Below are 21,240 nucleotides of genomic sequence, written 5' to 3'. Positions count from 1 at the left end.
GAAATCCATATATCATTAATAATGCATCCAGATGCAGGACAGCTGTCCAGTGTCCCGAAGAAGGGAGGACGGATAACGCGAGATGTAGCTCAGGTATGAGGCGGGCGTCCCATGACATAAATCAGCGAGTGAAAATGCAATATAATTTGCGCCGACAGCCCAGCAAAGCCCCTAAATGACCTAATCATGTTTGGGAGAACGAAGGGCGTGCAGTCGAAACGGGTCAATTCATGTTTCCTCCTCTTTCTGCTGGCAGTGCTTTTACTTTGAAGGCGGAGTTCGGTGTCACGTTGAAAATCTTCCGTGTGGTCCACAGAGCGGTGTGTGTTTGTATCACGGATCCAGCACCCATCTAAAGGTTAGCTAACACAGTTGTGTGATATGGTAAACAACAAAGCGAACCACAGTGTCGTGATTTTGTTTGGTACTGTGTGTAAAATGTCTGGCTATAACTGAATGAGGTTTAAGATTTCAGGTTAACGTTAAGCTAAAGTTAACAGCACGTTACTTTCATTCTCGGTGCGTGTCGGATGTAAACTCACCTGCGTGTGAGAACAAAAACAAACAGAAAACAATAACAGCTATGTATCTATTGCTAACGCTACACATGCACAATTTATTTGGTTAATTAATGTAATTTTTCGCTTTCTGACTTTTTTTTACACTCTAAGATAACGTCAGTTAGCCGTAAGATTAGCCATGCTAACCAAGTCCAGCCTCTACTCAAAAGTTGATGAGACATTATGTTAAATTCATAGTGTGTCCTCCCAAGAAGAACTCAGGTTCATGGCGGGGGGCTTTAGTCTTTAGTCAAAATCCTTTCCTGCATCAATGAGTGCTAGAGCTTAGGTTAGTCAATGGTGAATACGTAAAGAAACACTCCAGTGGTATTTAAAACCATCCTCCGTGTCCTTCAGGGAGATGTTGCGGCGTCCTAAGCCAACTGACTCTGAGGCAGACCTCCTGAGAGAGCAGGAGCAGTTTCTGACCTCCGGCGCTCCGTCTGCTGCCAATGTGGTCCGCCGACCTGACAAGAGGAGAGGCGAGGCTGGAGGAGAAGGAGGGGAGCATAAGGGAGAGGATGAAGGGAGACAGAGGGATGTTGTCACCATAGAAGGTAAAAGACTTGTGTCTTATCTGTCTTTTAAATTATCGAGAATGTTTACTCACTTGCAATTGACAATTTTATCATAACATGAGGCTCAGATGTTATTTAAGTATGTCATGTTTTTAAGGTATATTTAACTGCTATAAATGAACAATGTATAAGTAGGATTCTTTAATACAGAAATCACAAACCTGATATTAAACTTCCTCTAGATCTTCCGGACCAACTCCCATCTCTGACGCCAGCCCCTGCCAAGAAGTCTCGCTTTAAAGCCAGTCGTGTCACCTTCGAGGATGAGGATGCTGAGGCCAGGCTGGACACACATGACACTCACGTCAGTGCTGTTCTCTCCAGGATCGTTGTAAGTGCTTGCTGTCAATACTAACCTGATCAAGAATGGAAATACAAAGTGTGAATCGGTGATGTGCACAAAATAAACTAGCAGATTTTCTCACTTATTCACATTGGCTGTATACACAGATTTTACTTTTCATTATTTTACGAATTGATCTGTAATATTCTTTGTTTTAAGGAAAGAGACACCAGCTCTACTCCAGTATCTCTACCAGCACTTACAGGCCTGGCTTTCCCCAAAGTTTTGCACCGCTCAGAAACCAGCAGTCAGGTAAAAAGGGTTCGCACAAAGCCTTAAAAGTTTGGGAAATGCTCAATATTAATTGTTGTTTTCAAGGTTCAGAATATGCTTGAATTCTAATAAACTCTTTGATACATGCTTGATAGCATGTTTAACATCTCAACACAATCATGAATGTCAAAAAAACTATTAATATTTGAAATGAAACAGTCCCATCATCATCTTTTTTGTTGTTGTTGGGTATAAAAGAAATGTATGTAACCTTCATTTTTCACAGTCACATTTATAGTTTGCTTGAAAATTGCCAGAAGAGCTGTAAGAACCCTGTAAATTATTCAACATTTTAAAAAAATGGCAATGAACTGCCCATTAACATCAAAGAAAAATAGTGTCTCTTAATGTGCAGACTTGCATTTTACTTAAAGGAGACCTATTATGCTTTTATGTTTCGTGTGCATGTAAAAGATCTTGAAAGTTAAAAAGGTCAAAGACTGCACCAACAGAAGCTCTTCTCTCCCACAGAAAACTCTGCTCCTGAAACGCCTCGTCAGTAGTCTAACCTTAAATTCCGTGACTTTGTGACATCACACTATGTCACCATGTCACATATTTGCATAATGTATGCCTAGCGGCAAGTTTGGCTGTAATAATTGATTTAGCCCAGCTGCTCTGTTGCTGTTAGCAGTGCTGGCTCAGGCATGTTTGAGCTGACCAATCGGAGCAGACGGGGTATTCGGGAGGGAGGGCCTTCAAGAAAGAACTAAAACAGAGCATTTCAGGGCGAATACAGTGCTGCAGCACTGGACAGTATGAGGAAACTGATGCATTTTTTGAGCATTAAAGCATATAAACCTGTTCAAGTAGAGACCCAAAATAAAATAATGAGCCTGAAAATGAGCATAATATGTCTCCCTTAAAAACCCCACAAAAACAGAGAGAGATTCAGAGATTCAGAATTAGTTTGTCCTTACACACACCTTGTATTGTTACAGGAATTTGGAGATGGGTTGACTGGTGATTCTAGGTTCTATTTATCTTCTTTTTTTTTTTTACAAATATTCTTCCTTACGACCAGGTGCCACTGTCTTCTGCTGGTGGAAAGAAGAGTATCTTTGCACGTCAGATTGCTGCACAGAGAGTTAAGGAGGGAAAGACACCTTTACACTGCGCACCTGAAGCTGTTCATACACCTGAGACCAGTATGGATACAGATCAGTGTTGTGCTGCTGATGATCGTAAGTAGGTTTGAGCTATATTATTTTTAATACCTCCTTTCTCTTTTACTACAGAACCTCCCCTCTTCACATTATTTTTCTTTTTTCTTTCTCCTCATCTCCTCGCTCCTTTCCACTGACCAACTGCAGCTTCAGGCCCCAGGCTGGTCTCTGGTCAGGGGCTTGAGGGCCCAGGCAGCTCAGGAGAGACCATTAGGATCCACAGGGAGAACCAGGCTAAGCTCCAGGCAATGTCTAAGTCTGAGATACTTGACGAGCAGAATAAACTCTTAACTCAGCTCGGTAGGCAATGATAACTAATTAATGTATAATATATGTTAAGATGAAGATATCTTTATTCAGTTTGTATCGCAACCAGTGAAGTACATGCAATTTTGTTGGCACCACTCTGTATAACATGATTATTTCTGCTTCCTAGACCCTAGACTGGTGGAGTTTGTTAGATCTCGTAAAGCCCAGAGCGTCCCGTCCTCTGCCTCCCCATCCAAACACCTCCAGGTCAAAAGCAGCAAGGCAAACTTTCCTCTTGAAAATGCGAGCAGAGAGTCAGACTCCTCCAGTGCTGATGCGCTGCTTCAGAAACCTCAAGAAGTTGAGATGGAAGCAGAGGAGGAGGAAGGGCCACCACCGCCTGCTGTGACGGGTACGATGGATTAAAATAAACCCTTTTATCACTTGTACTTTGTCAGTTGTTCCTGGTCTCTGCAGCTGCTGGAGATGAAGATTTTAATGGAGATTTTAAGCTATGTGGATGACTATGCTTTATCATTATTTCACATCGCTTTTAAATTGTAATTTTGCTTCTAGGACTGCCAAACTAAATGAGACAGAGTTTGTCCACAACGTCTGGTTGTCTGCCAGATTTCTCTGCCTCCACTCCTGTCTTTATCTCTCCGCTCTCCCTCTTCTCCTCACTCTCCTCACAAGCATCCATTCTCTAATTGTATAACTGATGTGGGATGCTTCTGCTGCATGGCTAAAATCCAGACATTAAGCTGATCATTGACTTCACTTTGTGTGATTAGCAGGAAGGCCAGACCGAGCCAGAAGTAGCCACTCGCTGCAATTAAGTTTCTGCAGATCAGTCAGAGAATACTCCCAGCCCTGATGAAAGTGTTGCTAATAGATCATATGAAGGCAGATCTTTCACATAATTTATACCATTACGTCTTACAAAAACAACAATGAACACAGCTGTTTTTGTCACTCTTTATTCTAGAAGAGATTATTTATCACCTCCTCTACCTCTCCTTTTAAAGCAAACATCATATCCTTGTTTTAGGTTCCTCAGCTTCTTATAGAGCATAAATAATCATGGTAATGGTTTGTCTCTGTGCTGCCAGTGTAATATATTTTTACCTACATAATGTCATATGCTGTTGTCAAGAGATTTACAGCAATGTAAGCACCCCACCCTGCATTGTTTTTGCTGATATGTGTAGCCATAAGTCTGTGTATGATTCTAATGTGTTTTTGTTCAAGCGACTTTTCCTTGTTTTACTGGAAAATATAAAAATCTGTGTTGACATTCAAATTCTAAACCAACATTCGATCAGTATTTGCTGGTATTTAGTCTTTAAAAAATAAGTACATGTATGCTACAGCAGTTTTACTGATTGATACAAGTGATCACACATGGTTATTCATCTTATTTGTGCTTCTCTGTGTTTGTTAATTTAGAGAAAGATCTGCCAATAAAGCCTCAGAAGGAATGGGTCCACATGAACAAGCTTGAGCCAGAGAAGCTGGAGTGGTTGAGAGACTTACCTGCTCCCAGAAGGAAAGGAACCAAGAAGGTTTGGAGATATTTCTTATAATACCAGTAGAACAAAAAGAAGAACAATTCAATCATTTCAACTCAAATCGTGCATTTTAGTAAGTTTTTTTCAGTGACGGGTGAAAACAGATTCTGTGGTTTCCAAACAGGCTATGCAGGCTCGGTTTGACTTTGCGGGGACCTTGATTCCACCCACTGAGGATTTGCCAACCCACTTAGGCCTGCACCACCATGGAGAGGAGCCTGAGGTCAGTAGACATTAAGTCTAAACAATAAAAAAAGTCTGTTCTTCATGATTTTGTTTACCTGTACCTGTAGCTTGAAGTGTATATTGTTGACATTGAGGATTTCTCTCCAGCGGGCAGGTTACTCCCTGCAGGAACTCTTCCTGCTGTCTCGGAGTCAGCTCATCCAGCAGAGGACTTTGGCCCTCAGCACGCTGGCCAACATCCTCTCAAAGGTACACCAACGAACACATACAGCTTCATGCATATCTGCAGATGTCTGAAGTCACTCATTTCTCACCCTGTAGGCACGTGCTGGTGAGTATGTGTCTGCTCTGACAGGCAGCATAGTGTCCACTCTGCTCGACGCCGGGCTGCTCTTCCTTCTCCGCTTTGCGTTGGATGACAGTGTGGAGGGAGCGATGTCTGCAGCTGTGCATGCTCTTAAAGCACTCCTTGTGTCAGCAGGAGATGAAGTAAGACAACTTGAAGCAATACTTTAAAACATAATGTTAAATAAAGTCATCTTATCCTCAAACACTCCAATGTTTAGTCCCTCTGCTTGATATCCAAATTTGTTTGCCCTCTCAGGAGTGTTTGGACAGCACGTTCTCCTGGTTTCGCGGCCTGGCCTCCTTCCCTCTGCTGCCATCTGTTCAGGAGGAGGAAGATGAGGAGGATGAAGGGCTGCCTGAAAATATGAGGTTTACCCCTAAGGAGAAGGAAGAGAGGAAGAGTGATCATGATGTGGCCAGGCAGGATGTTGTTAAGGTAAACAAGTTAAATTTATTTGATACACATTTCACTTGTGTTCCTTTGCTTTTTCATTTACGTAATATATTTTAAATCTACAGAAATTAAAAGTTGAAGGATGTTTGTTGACTCTGTCTGTGTTTCAGGGTCTGTTAAAGATGAAACTGCTCCCCAGGCTACGTTACATCCTTGAGGTGGTGCGACCTTCTCCTAGAGTGGTCCAGGACATCCTGGAGATCCTGACTCGTATCGCCAGGCACTCCTCCTCATCTGCCACACAGGTAGCAACAGTAACAGCTGATTACAGTCACTTAATCACTGAAATATATCCAGACATTTTCCTAGTTTTTCTCTACCATATTTGGAGTTCAGTTACTTATAATTGTCTATATTTTTCTTCTGTATAATAATGAATTTCACTCTCAGGTGCTTGACTGTCCTCGCCTGATGGAGACGGTGTTGTCAGCGTTCCTTCCCCCTTCCTGGACAATGCCATCTTTGCCTCTTCCTCAGTCTGTCTATGGACTCCCACTGGCCAGCACCATGAAGCTGTTGAGAGTATTGGCTACATCAGGCAGACACGCCTGTGCCAGACTGGTAAGCTCTGGTGTGAAATCTGTCAGGGATCAACATACCCACTGTATGTGAATGTATGTTTATGTAAGTGCAGCCATCTTTCCTTATTTATCCTGTTTAATCCAACCTCTGGGATTTCTTCTCATTGAGACTGTCAGTAAAAGACAAAAGATGAAATACAAATGAATTTTGTCATTTATTGAACAAGACCAATAAGGCCAAAAATTCTTTACTGTCACTGATTTATCTGCATATTTGTAACCTCTGCTAATGCTACGTACCATAAAATAAATATCATTCCTGTTACTCCGACATATATACACATTAATAGTATATCCTCTCGTTTTCTCTCTCTCCTCTCCCAAGTTAAACTCTTTTGGAGTGAGGGAGCGTCTGTCTTCTCTGCTGAGTGCTGAGCCCAGTGAGCTGCTGCTGGAGTCGACCGAGGCCCTCAGGATCACCACTGAAGCCTACAGGCTGTGGGCTGTAGCAGCCGGCTACGGACAGGCCTGCAAATTATACATGTAAGTTAATACATTCAAGCTGACCACTGGGGGCAGACTGATTCATAAACAAACTTGCAATAACACAAGCCTAGTAGACCATCTGTTATGAAGTCTTGTTTGTTAGAAAACAGCTGCTAATGTACTGGTTGTCCTCCAGGGTGTAGTCCCATACAGAGAGGACTTTAGCTGACGGCAGTGTTTCTCAAACTTTATCAGACGAAGGCTTAATCATTTTAAAAAAAACCCTCACAGACCACCTAAACTTCACAACATCCCCAAAGCAATTGGCCTACTTCAACAGTATGTTACAAATTATAGCTTAATTAGCTGACGGTCTTGCAAAAAGCCCAGCCTACTCACTCATCATTGTCTCGGTTGCCATCTTAATGGGAAGAATGGAGGCGTCAGTGTATCAATGTCTGGCTCCAAGCTGGAGAATTTTAGTCTCACATAGCAGACAACGGCTGATCTTTTTTGACATAAATCTTAAGGAACACATCTATCCTAATCACTACAACGCTTTACAGTCGCTGAATGTTGTATACAGAAACACTTAATTTAAAACATGTTATCAAATCTACTCACAGACCACTAGGGGGCTCTCGCAGACCACTGAGGGTCCACGAACCACATTTTGAGAAAGGCTGGCTCACGGGAATATCACAATTTTAGTTTCTCCAAATATAAGAACCATCGAATCCTCTCCTCTTCTCTTCTCTCATGGTGCTTGTCTTTTATCATACAGTGTCATTATTTTCCCCACAGAGACCTGTATCCAAGCTTAGCGAAGGCCTTACAGTCGGTTCACAGAGTCCTGGCTCCTTCAGATCCTCTGTCGCCCCTGCAGATCCAGCGCGTCCTGGCTCTGCTTTGTCTGCTCACACAGGTCACACACACTGCCGGCTGTCATCAGGAGCTCCAGGCTGGCATGGTCAGGTACAGAAGAGGATTTTGGTGGTTTTATGAAACTGTGCTGCTACATCAAGCATCATGTAGAACACACTCCTTATTTATCTACATGTTACCTCCTCAGCTCTCAGGGAGAAGAATGCCCTCCTCCTCCTCCAGTTTCCTGGGGCCATGTCACAGGGTTGCAGGCGCCCCTATTGGGGCATTTGAAGGGCTTTGTGAAGAGCCTCGATAATCCAGAGCAGAAAGAGAGCAGCCTGGCTGTGATACCAGCTTACCTGGCCTACCTAGAAGCTTACTACCACCAGCTCTCCAGACAGGTACTGCTTCCTGCCATGAACTTCATACAACTTAACCAAGAACCATAAAAAGTTTATTGAATAGGACAACAATAAAATCTTGGCAGTTAAGATAACAGAAGATAAATTATTTTAAAGATAATACAAGCAATAAAATAACAATAAAAAATTAAACGTATAGAGTACTTAACACATAAATCAGATTACAGTAAAATAGTGAGATTTTGGTGTGATAAAAAAGAAAAAAAAAAAAACAAAAACAGCTGTTTTCATAAAAAAATCCAGACTTTTCATTAAAATATTCATGAAAAAAAGAAATTCCACTAAAATCCAATAAAAACTGCTGTGTCTCATTCTACCAATATAACAAGACCTTTGGCCATTGATTTCGAGTCGATGGCTCAAATGAGCTGGGAGCTATTGAAAAAATCGGGCGGTGTATTCGCTAAAAATGGTGATTTTTCGTTAAAATATTCATGAAAAAAAGAAATTCCACTTAAATCCAATAAAAACTGCTGTGTCTCATTCTACCAGTATAACAAGACATGTTGGCATTGATTTTGAGTCGATGGCTCAAATGAGCTGGGAGCTATTGAAAAATTGGGCGGTGTATTCATAAAAAAATGTGCTTTTTCATTAAAATATTCATTAAAAATAGAATTTCTACTAAAATCCAACAAAAACAGGTGTGTGTCATTCAACCAGTATAGGAAGACATTTGGCCATTGATTTTGAGTCAATGGGTCAAATGACCTGGAAGCTATTGAAAGATTAGACTAGATTTTTCTTAAAAATATTGATGAGACTTCTTACAACATAGCTATAATCAGTGATCTCTCAAGTCTGAAAGGTGACAGGTCAAGGGACAATACCATCCCACATGTAAAATATGGTGATTCATATCTACAAATCAGCACACTCAATAATTAATTAAATAAAAGTGGTCAGTTAAAAAGACTTCTCAAGAGTTGACATTTATCAACTCAACCAAATGCAACATGGTGGAGTGAAAAACCGTAAAATGCAAACAAATTGTCAAACCAAAAATGACTACAATGTGACTCTGGTCCTCAGAACTGTTTCAAACCACTCGAGACGCTCCAAGAACTGGAGCTGCTGACGTCTGAGGTTCTCCTCCCTCTGATGTCCCACCATGTTGTTCAAGGCCTGATGAAGAACCTAAAGTAAGTCTGAGACTGATGGTAGTGGCTTTTTTTGTTCTTTGTTCTTGACCTTTATCAACAGCACAGTCTGAAAACTGAAGTTTTTTTTATTATTATTGTTTTTTTTCCCACTAGGTCTTCCTCAGTAGTGTGTAATGTCCAGTCTAGTCATCTGGGCCTAGAGACTACTCCCAGTCTTCCTGGTTTGGCCTGCCCAGTATTGAGGGACCGCCCGGGCCTGGTTGTTCCCAGCTCCCCCTTCCCTCTTCTCACAGGCCTGGGGCTCCTCCTGGAAACAATCACAAGCATCCATAAAGGCCTCAGCTGCAAGGTAGGTCTGAAATGCTTTTAGAGAGTGTTTTATGTAATGTGAGGACAGGGACGAAGAACAATGTGCCAAGAAATATTGAGACTGCAGGTTTTTTCCATTAGATTATATTACTGCTAAACACATCTTCAGCCAAATATAATAAATTAATCAGGCAAGTTGTCTTAGGTTGCAGCCTCTTGGCAGTTTTGTGTTGGCCCATCACTGAGCAAGGAAGACGGCAAGATGTATTTTGCTGCCATCTTGTGGTGACAAACACAAAATCCCATGTTGTATCTCATTTTTCTCTTTTTTGTGTCTGGCCTCCTCTGCAGTTCACTGGTCTCCTCCTGTCAGAACCTGTGACTGGTTACCTGCAAAGTTGCAGTCAGGCTACGCCCACCCTGTCTCACACCAGAGCCTGGCTTCTCCGTCATGAACACCACCTCCTCTACCTGCTGCTCCGGCTGGCACACAGACTTGTAGGCTCCAACTTCAGACACCCATAAACGACATTCTTTCTGACCTGAAACATGTAGTTTAGGTTTTGTTTTTTCATTAAGTGACATCAAATTCTGTTTACAAATGATTGTAATTCCTAATAACATCTTATTCATTGTGTTAAAAAAACATATTATTCATTGTCTCTGGTCAGATGTTGCTATACATTTGTCATCATCATCATCATCATCATCAAGCTGTGTTTTATTTTCACCTCACCAACTTTCACTCCTTTCTTTTTTTCTTTCCTTCAGGTTCCCACTGAGCCACAAGTAGCTAAGCATGCCTCAATGTACCACCAGCTGGCTCTGGTCCTGCTGCCATGGTTGTTACCAGGCAGTGAGTATCTGGCACATGAACTGCTGTCAACCATCATCTTCAGCAAGGACTTTATATCGTAAGTTTACCTCGGGTTTAATTTGGGATTATTTGCCAGTGAATTCCAACACAATCAATGTAAAGAGCTGTTGATTGCATATAAAACATTTTTTCTGATAATAATGGTTGAGATTGGTGTCTGAGAAAAGGGGATCATTTCTAATTCACAAACTATTTTCTTTGGAACTGGACTAAAATTAGCCAATGACCCATTTCCGTCAGAGGGTGATCCACATTCTCTGCTCCCACTTTATCACAGTATTTATGTGTTTGCTCTCCAGAGAGGGCCACAGTGGAGGACCAGAGGCCGTAGAGCTGGGCGAGCTGAAACTCCAAGAGGAAAAACAAGAACACACCACCCCCTCTCTCCAGACTGTCGGAGCTCTCCTGAGAGAAGCCTGCGTCCAGCTGCCGTCCATACGAGGCTGCTTCCTCACCCACCTGGCCCACCTGGAACCATCCGTACTGATGTCTCGAGACGCTCTGCTCGGCCGCAACCCCTTGATCAACTCCCATCTCCTCCCAGAGCTTACTGGTCCCACGTTGCCGTCTGATTGGCCTTTCCTCCCGCTTGTCAGCCTCTATGAGCGATCGGGGGTGTCTGATGGTGGAGGGTTAGCGGTGGAGGAGCTCCCAGGGGGGGCTCTACAGGCGGTGACCCACTGTCTGCAGTGGCTGCTGCTGCTGGAGGTCTGGAGGGAGGAAGCACTAAAGGTACAGAAACAAGTCAAGTCAGGTCAATCTTATTTGTATTGCACAAAATTGCATCAAAGGGCTTTAGAGTTGAAATGGAAGCAAGAATCACCACATATTCGTATTCATATTCGTTTCTCCACTTCAAAAAAGTAAAGTATACTCTAAGAGGCTCAGCTGAGAGTTTCGATAACTTATAGTTATGGTTTTTACGTAGACAGACTAAAACTCTAGATTCACCTGCTCCCCTGTTTAACTGTGCAAGCTTCTATTAAGCCTGGACTTGGATTTGGATGGCTTATTATTAACTTATTTGTTATATTATATAATTATACTCATTGTCAGGTAAATACTTTTATTTTATGTTATTTTCACTAACATCCAGAACCTTTTTTTCATATTCTAGGTGATGCCTCCCGTTGCCAAGCTTGCCCGCCTGTCCTGTGTGTTCCTGTGTTCCAGTGACTTATTCCTGGAGAGACGTGTTCAGAAACTGACCTGGGGTCTGTTCAGACTGCTGACCAGGTCTGAAAATGTTTGATATCCTTCTTCCTGTCCTGCAAAATATACATTTAGCACAGAGAAAAGGGACTAAGCGCCTCTTCCATTTGCAGGCGATCTAGGCTGGACTCTTTGGACCTGAACTTCCCTCCTCCAGGTCTAGCCTCTTTCCAGGACTTGTACTCTGCTCTTCTGAATCAGTACGAAGCTGTGTCCTTTGGAGACCCGCTGTTTGGCTGCTGGGTTCTCTTACCCCTGCAGAGGAGGTACAGTGCCACCATGAAGCTAGCTGTGTTTGGAGAACATGTGGGGATGCTGAGGTCACTGGGAGTCACTAATGGACAGGTAACATTGAGAATGTTGCCAGCGTCTTTTATAACACAAATATTCCATGATCATTTAACATAATGAATTAATTCTTTATCTCTCTGTCTCTTTATTTGAAGCTCTCCATCCCTATCGAGCGCTTCACGTCTCCCCCTGAAGACTCCCTCCCTCTCCTCCGTCTTTACTTCCGGTCTTTGGTGACGAGGACCCTGAAGCCTTGCTGGTGTCCTGTTTTGTACGTGGTTGCCTTGTCTCATGTCAACTCGTTCATCTTCTCTCAGGACGCTGCAGCACAGGTACAGCACTGCATGGCACACACACTTACACAAAGGTACTGTTCAGACCTATCAACATGCATCCTGAGTGATCCAATCACAAGTGGAATGAATCACACACTCTCTGATTTAAATGTGGTTCACTGTGATGCAAACTACGTGTTTGGGCTCTATTAACCAGCTGCATGTTCGCAGCACATGTTTGTGAACTAACCACTGAACTAGTAACCCCAATATCCCCAGGCTCCTGTAAGAAATTGCGTAATTTTAAGGGTTGTTGAGTGAGGAGAAACTTTGAGCACAAACTTTGCTTACATTATGGAAAATTCTAAATCATTCATGCCTTGTTGTAAATTCGCCATTGAATGCTAAACATTAAGTTGTTTCTTACATAAAAAGTGTCAGTTTCTCGTGGCATCACCAGCCTGTCTGCTGGTCCCCAGACTCACAACTACTATTTGGTCCTTCATGTTAATTCATCAAACGTTACACATGAAGACATTTATGTCTTTGTGTGAAAAACAATGTTTGTCCCAGTGTTTATTTGCATATACAGCGGGAGAGTGAGATCTGTTCAAAAGTGGTCACTCAGGACATGTGTTCATACCATGTCTGAATTCCCACATAGTCTCTCAGCACGAAGGACTGGAAAGGAATGTGATGGAAATAAGGTGGTTTCTGTGGCTTGGGAGTCTTTTCCTGATGCATGTCAACAGTTACGTAAAGGCTTCAACAACAAATCTGCGCCTTTCTTAATAAGGTCTGCTGTCTTGTCTTGTGTTGTACTTTGTGGCTTTTTTAATTCGCCACACAGAAACCTGAAGGCAAACTGGCACATGTGTAATGATTAAGCAAATCCAGAAGGTCCTGCAGCTGCACTGAACATGAGGCTGAATTTGTGAGAAGTGCTGTGGTTTTACGGGGACTCACACACACATTTTCTGTGCCAAATATGAGCTCACTGAATGCAAAATCTTAAAGATTACTAAACTGACCCTCATGTTAGTGATTAAGTGTGAAAACCACTCCTTCCTGTTTATAAATACTCATATTAGTCATGATGTTGACTTTTATTTAACTATGGTATTTGGGGTTAACATCCATAAGAAACACATTTAGCATCTTCAACTTATTTATTCAATTCAGAAAGACATTTCTTTGAGAGCTGAAAACATTCACACATACAGGTGGGAAGTGTTTTTAGTAACCACTGCGAAGGGGTGAAGTGCGTCTGTACAGTACATCAATGGGTCCTTTGATCTTTAATCCCCTCATCCTTTTCCAGGAGGTTGAGGCAGCTCGACGCAGTATGCTGAGGAAAATCTACTACCTGACTGATGAGGTACTCCACTCTCTCCCTCTCTCTGATCTTATACACTGCCAGGTGTTTATTGATTGTACCTTCTCTTCGCCTCCTCTCTCACGAAAACTTTCTGATGTTTTCTCACCACATGCCTTGAACAAACAAGTCTGTTGTTTCTTGCCGTTTACGATCTTGTTGATCCCCATCCAAGTTGCTGTTATTGTTTTTTCCCCATGTTTTTTGTAGCTTGCAGTTTATTTAAAATCCTTTACATTTTTCTGTTTTTATGTCTTTGGTTTTATTATGTATGTGTTAATCCTCTCCTCATCTGTTTAAGCTATTTCAAACATTTATTCATTCATTTCTAGCTAACTGTTTAGACCCTCTGTTTGCTAGCTAATTATTTTTCATGCTCTGTCAATTGCAACATATGATGGTCTTGTGTAACAGCTGAATACATCAATATACATTTAAAAAAACATAATTCTTTGTTTTTTAAAAAAAATTACTTCAAAATGTTTCCACCTGCCCCCTGGCAACTGTACAAATACCTCTGGTTGGGAATCAATGGTTAACGTCACCACTTCTGCTGCTGCCCCCTCACCTCCTTCTTCTTGTGTCTTTTCCAGGTGTTGAGAAACCACTTGCTGCTCTTCCGCCTGCCACAACAGCACTTAGAGTTTGGCTTTGATACGTACGATCAGTTGCCTCCCATTAGGGCAAAACGTTTGGAGAGTGTCCTGAGACTGCGGGACAGTGGCGATGACAAAGGAGACTGAAGGCAAAGGGAGTGGAAAAATGAGAGTAGTGAGCCAAAAACAGAGGATACAGCGGAGGGACGGTATGTGACTGGGAGAAAATCTGAGTAGAGACTAGAGCGCGGGAAAGAGAGGTTGGTTGTGGGAGACAAAGTGAGACATTAATGGTAAGTACTGATGGTGTCTCATCAAGATCGAGCTCGAAAAAAAAAAATTCAGCTTAACGCTAAAAATTTAGTGCAGATGTACAGGTCCCACAATCTGAAGGAATTCAACATTTTTCCTTGACACCAGCACTTTGCCAGACTGAATGTGTCTGATGAGCTTGGAAGACAGACCAGGACAATTTTTTGCATCTCGAAGTAGAAACAGATGACCTACTTTACAAGTGCCTGTGAAATTGTCTTTTCTGTGAATAAAACATGATTTCAAGTATGTGTAACTTAATGTTTTTTAATCACTATGGCTGTGCACTTCTCACAAATACTGTTTAACAAGAGTAAAGCTGAGTTTGTAGGGCCGCACCACAGACGCAAACGCACACTATTTGATTAAAACAGTGCAGCAGATATGTTGTTTTTTTAACAAATTAAAATGCAGTTACAAAAACACAAACAAAAATCCATCCATGTTATTGATCAGTGGCACTCATTCTGGCGTTCTTCACAGACAAATTTCCATTGAAGTTGTTTAACTGTTGCCAGTGTTAGAACAGATTTGGAAAATGCCCAAAAGGGACGGCAGAGTTTTGTGTGCATGTGCATGTACTCGGATCACAGGTTGTAGTAGAGGATTGGGTTCACATTAACATCAAATTAAGTTAAACTTGCTCTGATAAGCACTAATAAAATAGATTATTTTTTCAGAAAAATCTTTTTTCTTTGTAATTTTGATTTATATACAGATTCCATCTGACACCAGAACTCTTTAGATTAACTTGATTAATGAATTCAGTGGAACACAACTGCAAATAATCCTCCGACAGGAACTGATTCAGAAGTAAAACCCTCCAGGGTTTGTACCAGTTGCAAAACCAAAGCTTGTTACATACAAAATAACTAAAATAGACAACATAATCATAAAGATTAATGTGAGCAGTTCTTCAAATAGGCAGCAAAGAGGTGAGGGAGATAACAAGTTCAACTTGTTTTTGTTTTCTCAAGATCACAAGTTATTTATGTCGTTATCGCGAAAAAGCCAGTGTTGTTTTGCCGAGATAACTCCTTAACTTCATGAGAGTGGAGCATTACATAAACGCACTGCTTTGTGGGGAGTTGTGAACTAAATGAACTTTTAATGAACTTTTGTCATTTGAATGTTTTACCTATTGATTTGATAAAATGGTATTGACATTATGGCTACTGTAAGGGATGGGTGTATGTCAATGTATGCATGCTGGCATGGCGCTGCTGATATAAAAAAACAACCATTAAGCGGTAAGTAATGAGAGAAGCATCCTTTTGTTTTCCTGTTATAACAGGTTGATTATCTCATTGCCTCGAGATAACAAAGCTCATTTTCTCAGGATAATGAAATAATTAACTCAGGATCTCAAGAATATAGCATCAAAAAAAAAAAAAGCGGAAAGAAAGAGACTCCGTTCTTGGCTTCTGTAGGTAAAGGACTATTTGACGCAACTTCAGGTTGCATTCGTACATTTAATCGTCATTTAATTGGAAACTAGATGTATGAAAGGAGCCATATGGCTGTTGTTTTTATCCCCTAACAGGTGGAGACCATCCTTGTGAAAGTGAGCAGGATGTTTTTATTTTAAACAAGACATTCTTGCATGCTCCAGGGAGCTATCGAATTCCTACTTGCAGTACGTATGAAATAATTGCAAGCTGATACTTTAAAGGCCACACCTCAACATTAAAACCAAACCACTATGAACCATTCAGCTTGTGGCATTCGGTGCATTGGTATTTATCTTTACATCCATTATATTGTAATTTGGTTGCAGAGGTGAATTTCTGCTTCTGATTAAAGTAATTGGTTTTTCACACAACATGTTACAGCACTGGTCAGGTTGATGTCATGTTGATTATTAATTCCTTTGTTCGGCTCGCTCTGATAAACTGTCCTGGTTTTTGTTTATTTTTTAAAACAAAAAGTCTATTCATTTATTAATCCACTGCTCTACAACATCTTGTTTCCCAGTTAAAGACACTGCCATTTTTTTATTTGCTGTTGAAAGACAATGATGCATCCTGTGGGCACTAATACTGGGGGAACACGGGTCACTCCACATCTGGTCTGTAACTGGTTTAATTTGTGGAAAAATTGGGCAATTGTTCCACTACTAAAATAAGGAATCTGCCAACAGCGGCACTTAAATTGACCATTAAACTGGTCCATTTGATGAAAGCTAAATTGTCTACAGGAAAACTACGCTTGAACGTGATTATAAAATGTCCAAACTACTTTCACAAGTGGAAGTAGGAAGAGTGGAAGAGTTTTGGAGACAATAATCCATCTCTATCCTGCTACTTTCAAGCCTCTCCTGAAGTTTTCCACTGTGAAAAAAAAAACATTATGTAAGTGAACTTTTACATGACCTCTACTTTTGGCATCTAGAGTCCAGCCCAGAGGAATCTTAGACCCATCCTTTATTGATGATTTATGATGAGGTATTGGATGATTTATGAACCTGTGCTTGAACCTCAAAATGGGTCACTGCTGACAGATTATTCATTTCTAGGTTTGCAAACTGTAAAATCCCAATTTAACACCTTTAAAAAACAAACATTAAAGGAGTAGTTCAACATTTCGGGAAATACGCTTATTCACTTTCTTCTATTTGGTAAATATGGAGCACTTACGCAAGAAATGCACATACAACACAAATGATAATGCGGTCACCACACCACCATTAAACAACCACCATCGCTGATAAAAAGTTTGTCCTGAAATAGCAACGGGTGACCAATGGGGAGCGTTTGCTAATTGGGAAGATGTTGATGTTGGTGAGATGTTGACCAAATGCTGATGTCTTGCCACTGCTTCCCAATTTGCAAACGTACCCCATACTATTTCTTTCCAATGTAACTCGTGCTAACGTCTGTAAGACATATGTACGTATGCTATTCGGGTTAATGCAAGATTCTTACATATTTTATCTTGAATACGTACAAAAATCAAAGTAACACTGACAAGTTGTGATACCTTTAGACAGAGCCAGACTCAGTGTTTTCTCCAATTTCCAGTCCAGTCTGCCAAGCTAAGCTAACCGGCTGCTTGGCTCAAGCTTTATATTGGAACATTAGAGTGGTATCAGTCTCATCTAACTCTCGGCAGGAAAGCAAATAGGGCCCTTTCACGGCAGACGTGTTGATTTGTCAAAGCAGAAAAAGCACAGGTGGAATTCATAACCCTAATAATGGCTGCATTCCATTTAGGGTGAGCTGGTTCCAGGGCTCTAGTGTTGTGCATGCTCCCTCGCTGACATGACTTACTGGGACACTTAATAGAATGCAGCCATTGTTAACTTTATTGGTCACACCTGTGCTATTCCTGCTCTAACAAGTCAGAATATCTGTCGTGTAAAGGGTCATTCCCAGGATGTTGAACCACTGTTTTAATAATTGAGCTTCAAACGGTTCAATTTTATCCTCTTCTGTCTGTCACACGAAAACCAAAGCATGCTTCCAGCCAGCCTGACAAAGCCCTGCATGCCTATTTTTCTCCAATCTGAAGAGTCTCATTGACATTTCAATCTCCTGCCAGCTACTAAAACTTTTACAGATTTTTAGGATAGAATATGGAACACCAGAGAATCGTATTTCAGCTCTTTAACATCTCTCAACTGATCTCTGACTCACCCTCTTCGCTCAGCTCTTTTAACTCAGGAAGTTAAAAAGAATCAAAAGAGAAGAGGCTGAGTAATACTTTTTATTTCTGCTGTGAGACTACCATGGAGTGGGAAGGTTTCAATATCCTGGGTAATTATTCTTCTAATAAAATTTGAGATTCAAAGTTCTTCTCAGACCTTAAAATTATAGCCAATAAATAGGCCGTAAAACTTTATGTGAAACAGTTTGTCAGTGTCTTTCCCTAATTATTCAGTAATCCAGTCAAAGCCTACGAACATGGTCAGCTATGCAGATAGATCCAGGTGGTGCATCACACAAGTGTAGTGGAAAATGGTGGAGTGTTTGGCCACTAAGTAAACGGTGTGGTGGAATAAAACACAAAGCTACAGGACATACAGCACATACAGCACACCTGATTCAAATGATCAGTTTGTCATCAAGCTCTGCTGAGGCCTGATAACAACCCCAGGAATGGAAGTAACTCAGTAAATTTACACATCAGCTATCCTTAAGTTCATTTCTGAGGTATTTCCATTTTCATCTGCTACTTTATACTTGTCCCCCCACATTTCACAGGCAATTATTGTATCCTTCTCCGCTACATTCATGCGATAACTTTAGTTGACACAAGTAAATTAATATTTTAACACAATATCTTTACTTTTGCACATGTAAACACATTCAAATAAGGGCAGACTTTTTTCATTAGAATCCGTTAATATAATATGAAAAATATGAAATGGTCAATTCTGCATAATGAGTACTCTTACTTTTTATACTTTAATTATATTTTAATGCTAACACTAATATTTTTTAATGCAGGACTTATACTTGTAGCAGAGTATTCAAACACTGTGATATTGGTACTTTTACTTAAATAAAAAAAATCTGAGTACTTTTTCCACTGTACGCTCTACTGCCATACTGTGATCTATACAGTATTGGTCCCTGTAAATTGAATAGAATAACCTATTATTACTGTGATGTTTATGTCAGCCTACATCGCTCCATGAACACTCTTTACATCCTGCAGTGCACTTCACTTAGTGTCAGCATATTGATTAGCAATGTTCGCCCCAGACTGCCTTTTTTTTCTATACCATTTTATCTTTCTGTTTTATGAACATGAACATGAACATGAACATGAACATGAACATGAACATGTCTTTCATTGACAATCGCTTCTGTTTCACAAATACATTTAGCGTAGTTTCAGTTGTCGGGTGTGTGACCCATTTAGCCCAACGCTCTCTCTCTTTCTTTCTTTTCTTTCTTTCTGGAATCTTACATTATAAAAGCCACACTGTGTTTGTTGTTTACAATATCTATCCATTGTTTCAGAGTAGGAGGCTCTGTAAGAAGCCAATGTCTTGTTATTGCCTTCTTTCTTGCAGCCATGAGTATTTGTCTCTGATATCCAGTTCCCTGGGTGTGTTTCCTAGCTAGAGAAAAAGACAAGTGAACTTATTATTGAATCCTAGTATGCTCATACTCAGTCCAGGAAGGCTGCAAGACAGGACGAGACCAAATGATGTGAGTGTGGTCTGCCATTAAGTGCCCACATTGTCCCCAACATTGGTTCCTATGTCCAGTTTCTTTTGATCCTATTTTTGGCGTCCAACTTTGTGAATTTGTAGTAGTCGTCTGTGTGCGGAGGATGAAGGCCCACTCCTTTGGAGAGATTTTAATATCAGTCTCTTTCCAGTCAATTCATTTGATTTAATTTGTAAAGTCAGAATGAGAGAATTAATAATTCATTCTCCAGTGTAGCTCCCAAAGGGGCTTACCCACTAACTTACAGAGTCAAAGAAGACTGCCCATTTTTTACATGCTAAAATATGAATCGAATATTCCGACCATATCTAAAATCTTGTCTTTACTCATCAATGTGAGTGTAATCAGATGGTTTGAAGTGACTACAATGCAAATAATGTTTTCAGATGTTCATTCCTGCAGGACAATGTCCAACAAAGTGACTAATGACATCTCTGTGATAGCAAAAAACAACATTTCTGACCTTAGAGCTAGGTATGAGCCCTGTGTTGCCTTCTGAAGTTTCAGCTGCATACGCAGAATAATAACGTGTATGTCGGATAAATGATGACACCCTTGAGCTCAGTATCATCAACATTCACTGTATTCTTTTCGCTTTTGACGTCAAAAGAAGTGCACTGTGGGAATAAATGAAGACAGGAATCGATTTGTCTTCTGTCTTAACTTTCCTGATCAATAGGGACAGTTATTGGGTTGAGTCAGTCATTGGGAGAGTTGCCAGTTTAGGGAAATGTTCAGCATATGCCACAGAACAAAGACATGACGTGACATTTGGTCATTCTTTGCTAATAACCTCTTTCAAAAGGCCGAGCACCAACACTTCACAGCTGCAGTTGCTCTGCTCGGCTGTGGGTTGAGTTATAGTGGAAGCTGTTGACGTATGGGCTTCAGCTGTAGGTCGTGATTGTTTCTATGGTGCTACAGTACAAAGTATAAGTTCTTCATTACTTTACTTAAAAGTATAATATGTATTAATTCTGCTTATATGCTTATATTCTGTTATATAATTCATTGAGTACATTATCCCAAATGTTTCCAACAATGTTCAGGCTCAGAGAAATCCACATGTTCACTCAAGGTAATGGTGCATTTCATTAGGTCACCGCCACTGCTTCTGGGATAGGGAAGTCAGCAAAGGAGACTAAATTTAATGTGAATAAAACTTTAAAACATGACCTCAGCTGTGAACATTTGTGCCTGAGTCACATCAGATAGATTTTCATCAGCAGTGGTGGTTGTTTAATGGTGTATACATTGGTGGACATTTGGCCACCACTGTAAATGTATGCACAATTTTTAAAGACCAAGTGATTAATTACAAAAACAATTGGCAGATTAATTTATCCTGAATATAATCCTTTGTTGAAGTTGAGTGAAAGCAGCATTCCTCTCTCTCTCTCTCTCTGAGGTTGGTGATTTGGATTGTCATTTTTGGACAAATGAATATGATAAAATGGAGCTCAACTCACTTAAACTCCTTAAAAATCCCCTTCAGGCAGATTACTGTAGCTAAGGTTTGAGATAGTGCCTCGGGTCAAGATAAGAGAGATCCTCTTTGAAGACCTTGACAGATTTGGAGTACCCCAAAGTTTTTATGCTTGTGTGACAACTCGTCATTGTAATTCCCCCGTCCCACCAGGAAGAGATGCTGTTTAGACAGCTGTCACTCTCTCAGCTCTCTGCTCA

The 21,240-nt window shown here is 40.8% G+C and overlaps 1 protein-coding gene across 1 annotated transcript; it reads left to right on the top strand.

The window, feature by feature from the left end:
* The first annotated feature begins 284 nt into the window (after window positions 1–284).
* On the top strand, window positions 285–14,389 carry rpap1 (RNA polymerase II associated protein 1). The gene is made up of 27 exons (XM_073484180.1): window positions 285–358; window positions 918–1,117; window positions 1,321–1,469; window positions 1,641–1,733; window positions 2,779–2,938; window positions 3,068–3,220; window positions 3,357–3,581; window positions 4,619–4,734; window positions 4,865–4,963; window positions 5,074–5,175; window positions 5,248–5,415; window positions 5,531–5,710; window positions 5,839–5,973; window positions 6,119–6,289; window positions 6,635–6,792; window positions 7,540–7,710; window positions 7,808–8,003; window positions 9,057–9,166; window positions 9,281–9,476; window positions 9,788–9,934; window positions 10,208–10,350; window positions 10,613–11,045; window positions 11,431–11,549; window positions 11,639–11,870; window positions 11,972–12,148; window positions 13,413–13,469; window positions 14,060–14,389. Exons 2-27 carry the CDS (start codon window positions 922–924, stop codon window positions 14,207–14,209), a joined length of 4,236 nt encoding a protein of 1,411 aa, XP_073340281.1. The 5' UTR covers window positions 285–358; window positions 918–921; the 3' UTR covers window positions 14,210–14,389.
* Window positions 14,390–21,240: the final 6,851 nt, after the last annotated feature.

The sequence above is a fragment of the Pagrus major genome, chromosome 16, assembly GCF_040436345.1.
Source record: "Pagrus major chromosome 16, Pma_NU_1.0".
NCBI lineage: Eukaryota > Metazoa > Chordata > Actinopteri > Spariformes > Sparidae > Pagrus > Pagrus major.
This window is presented reverse-complemented; position numbering and strand designations above follow the sequence as displayed.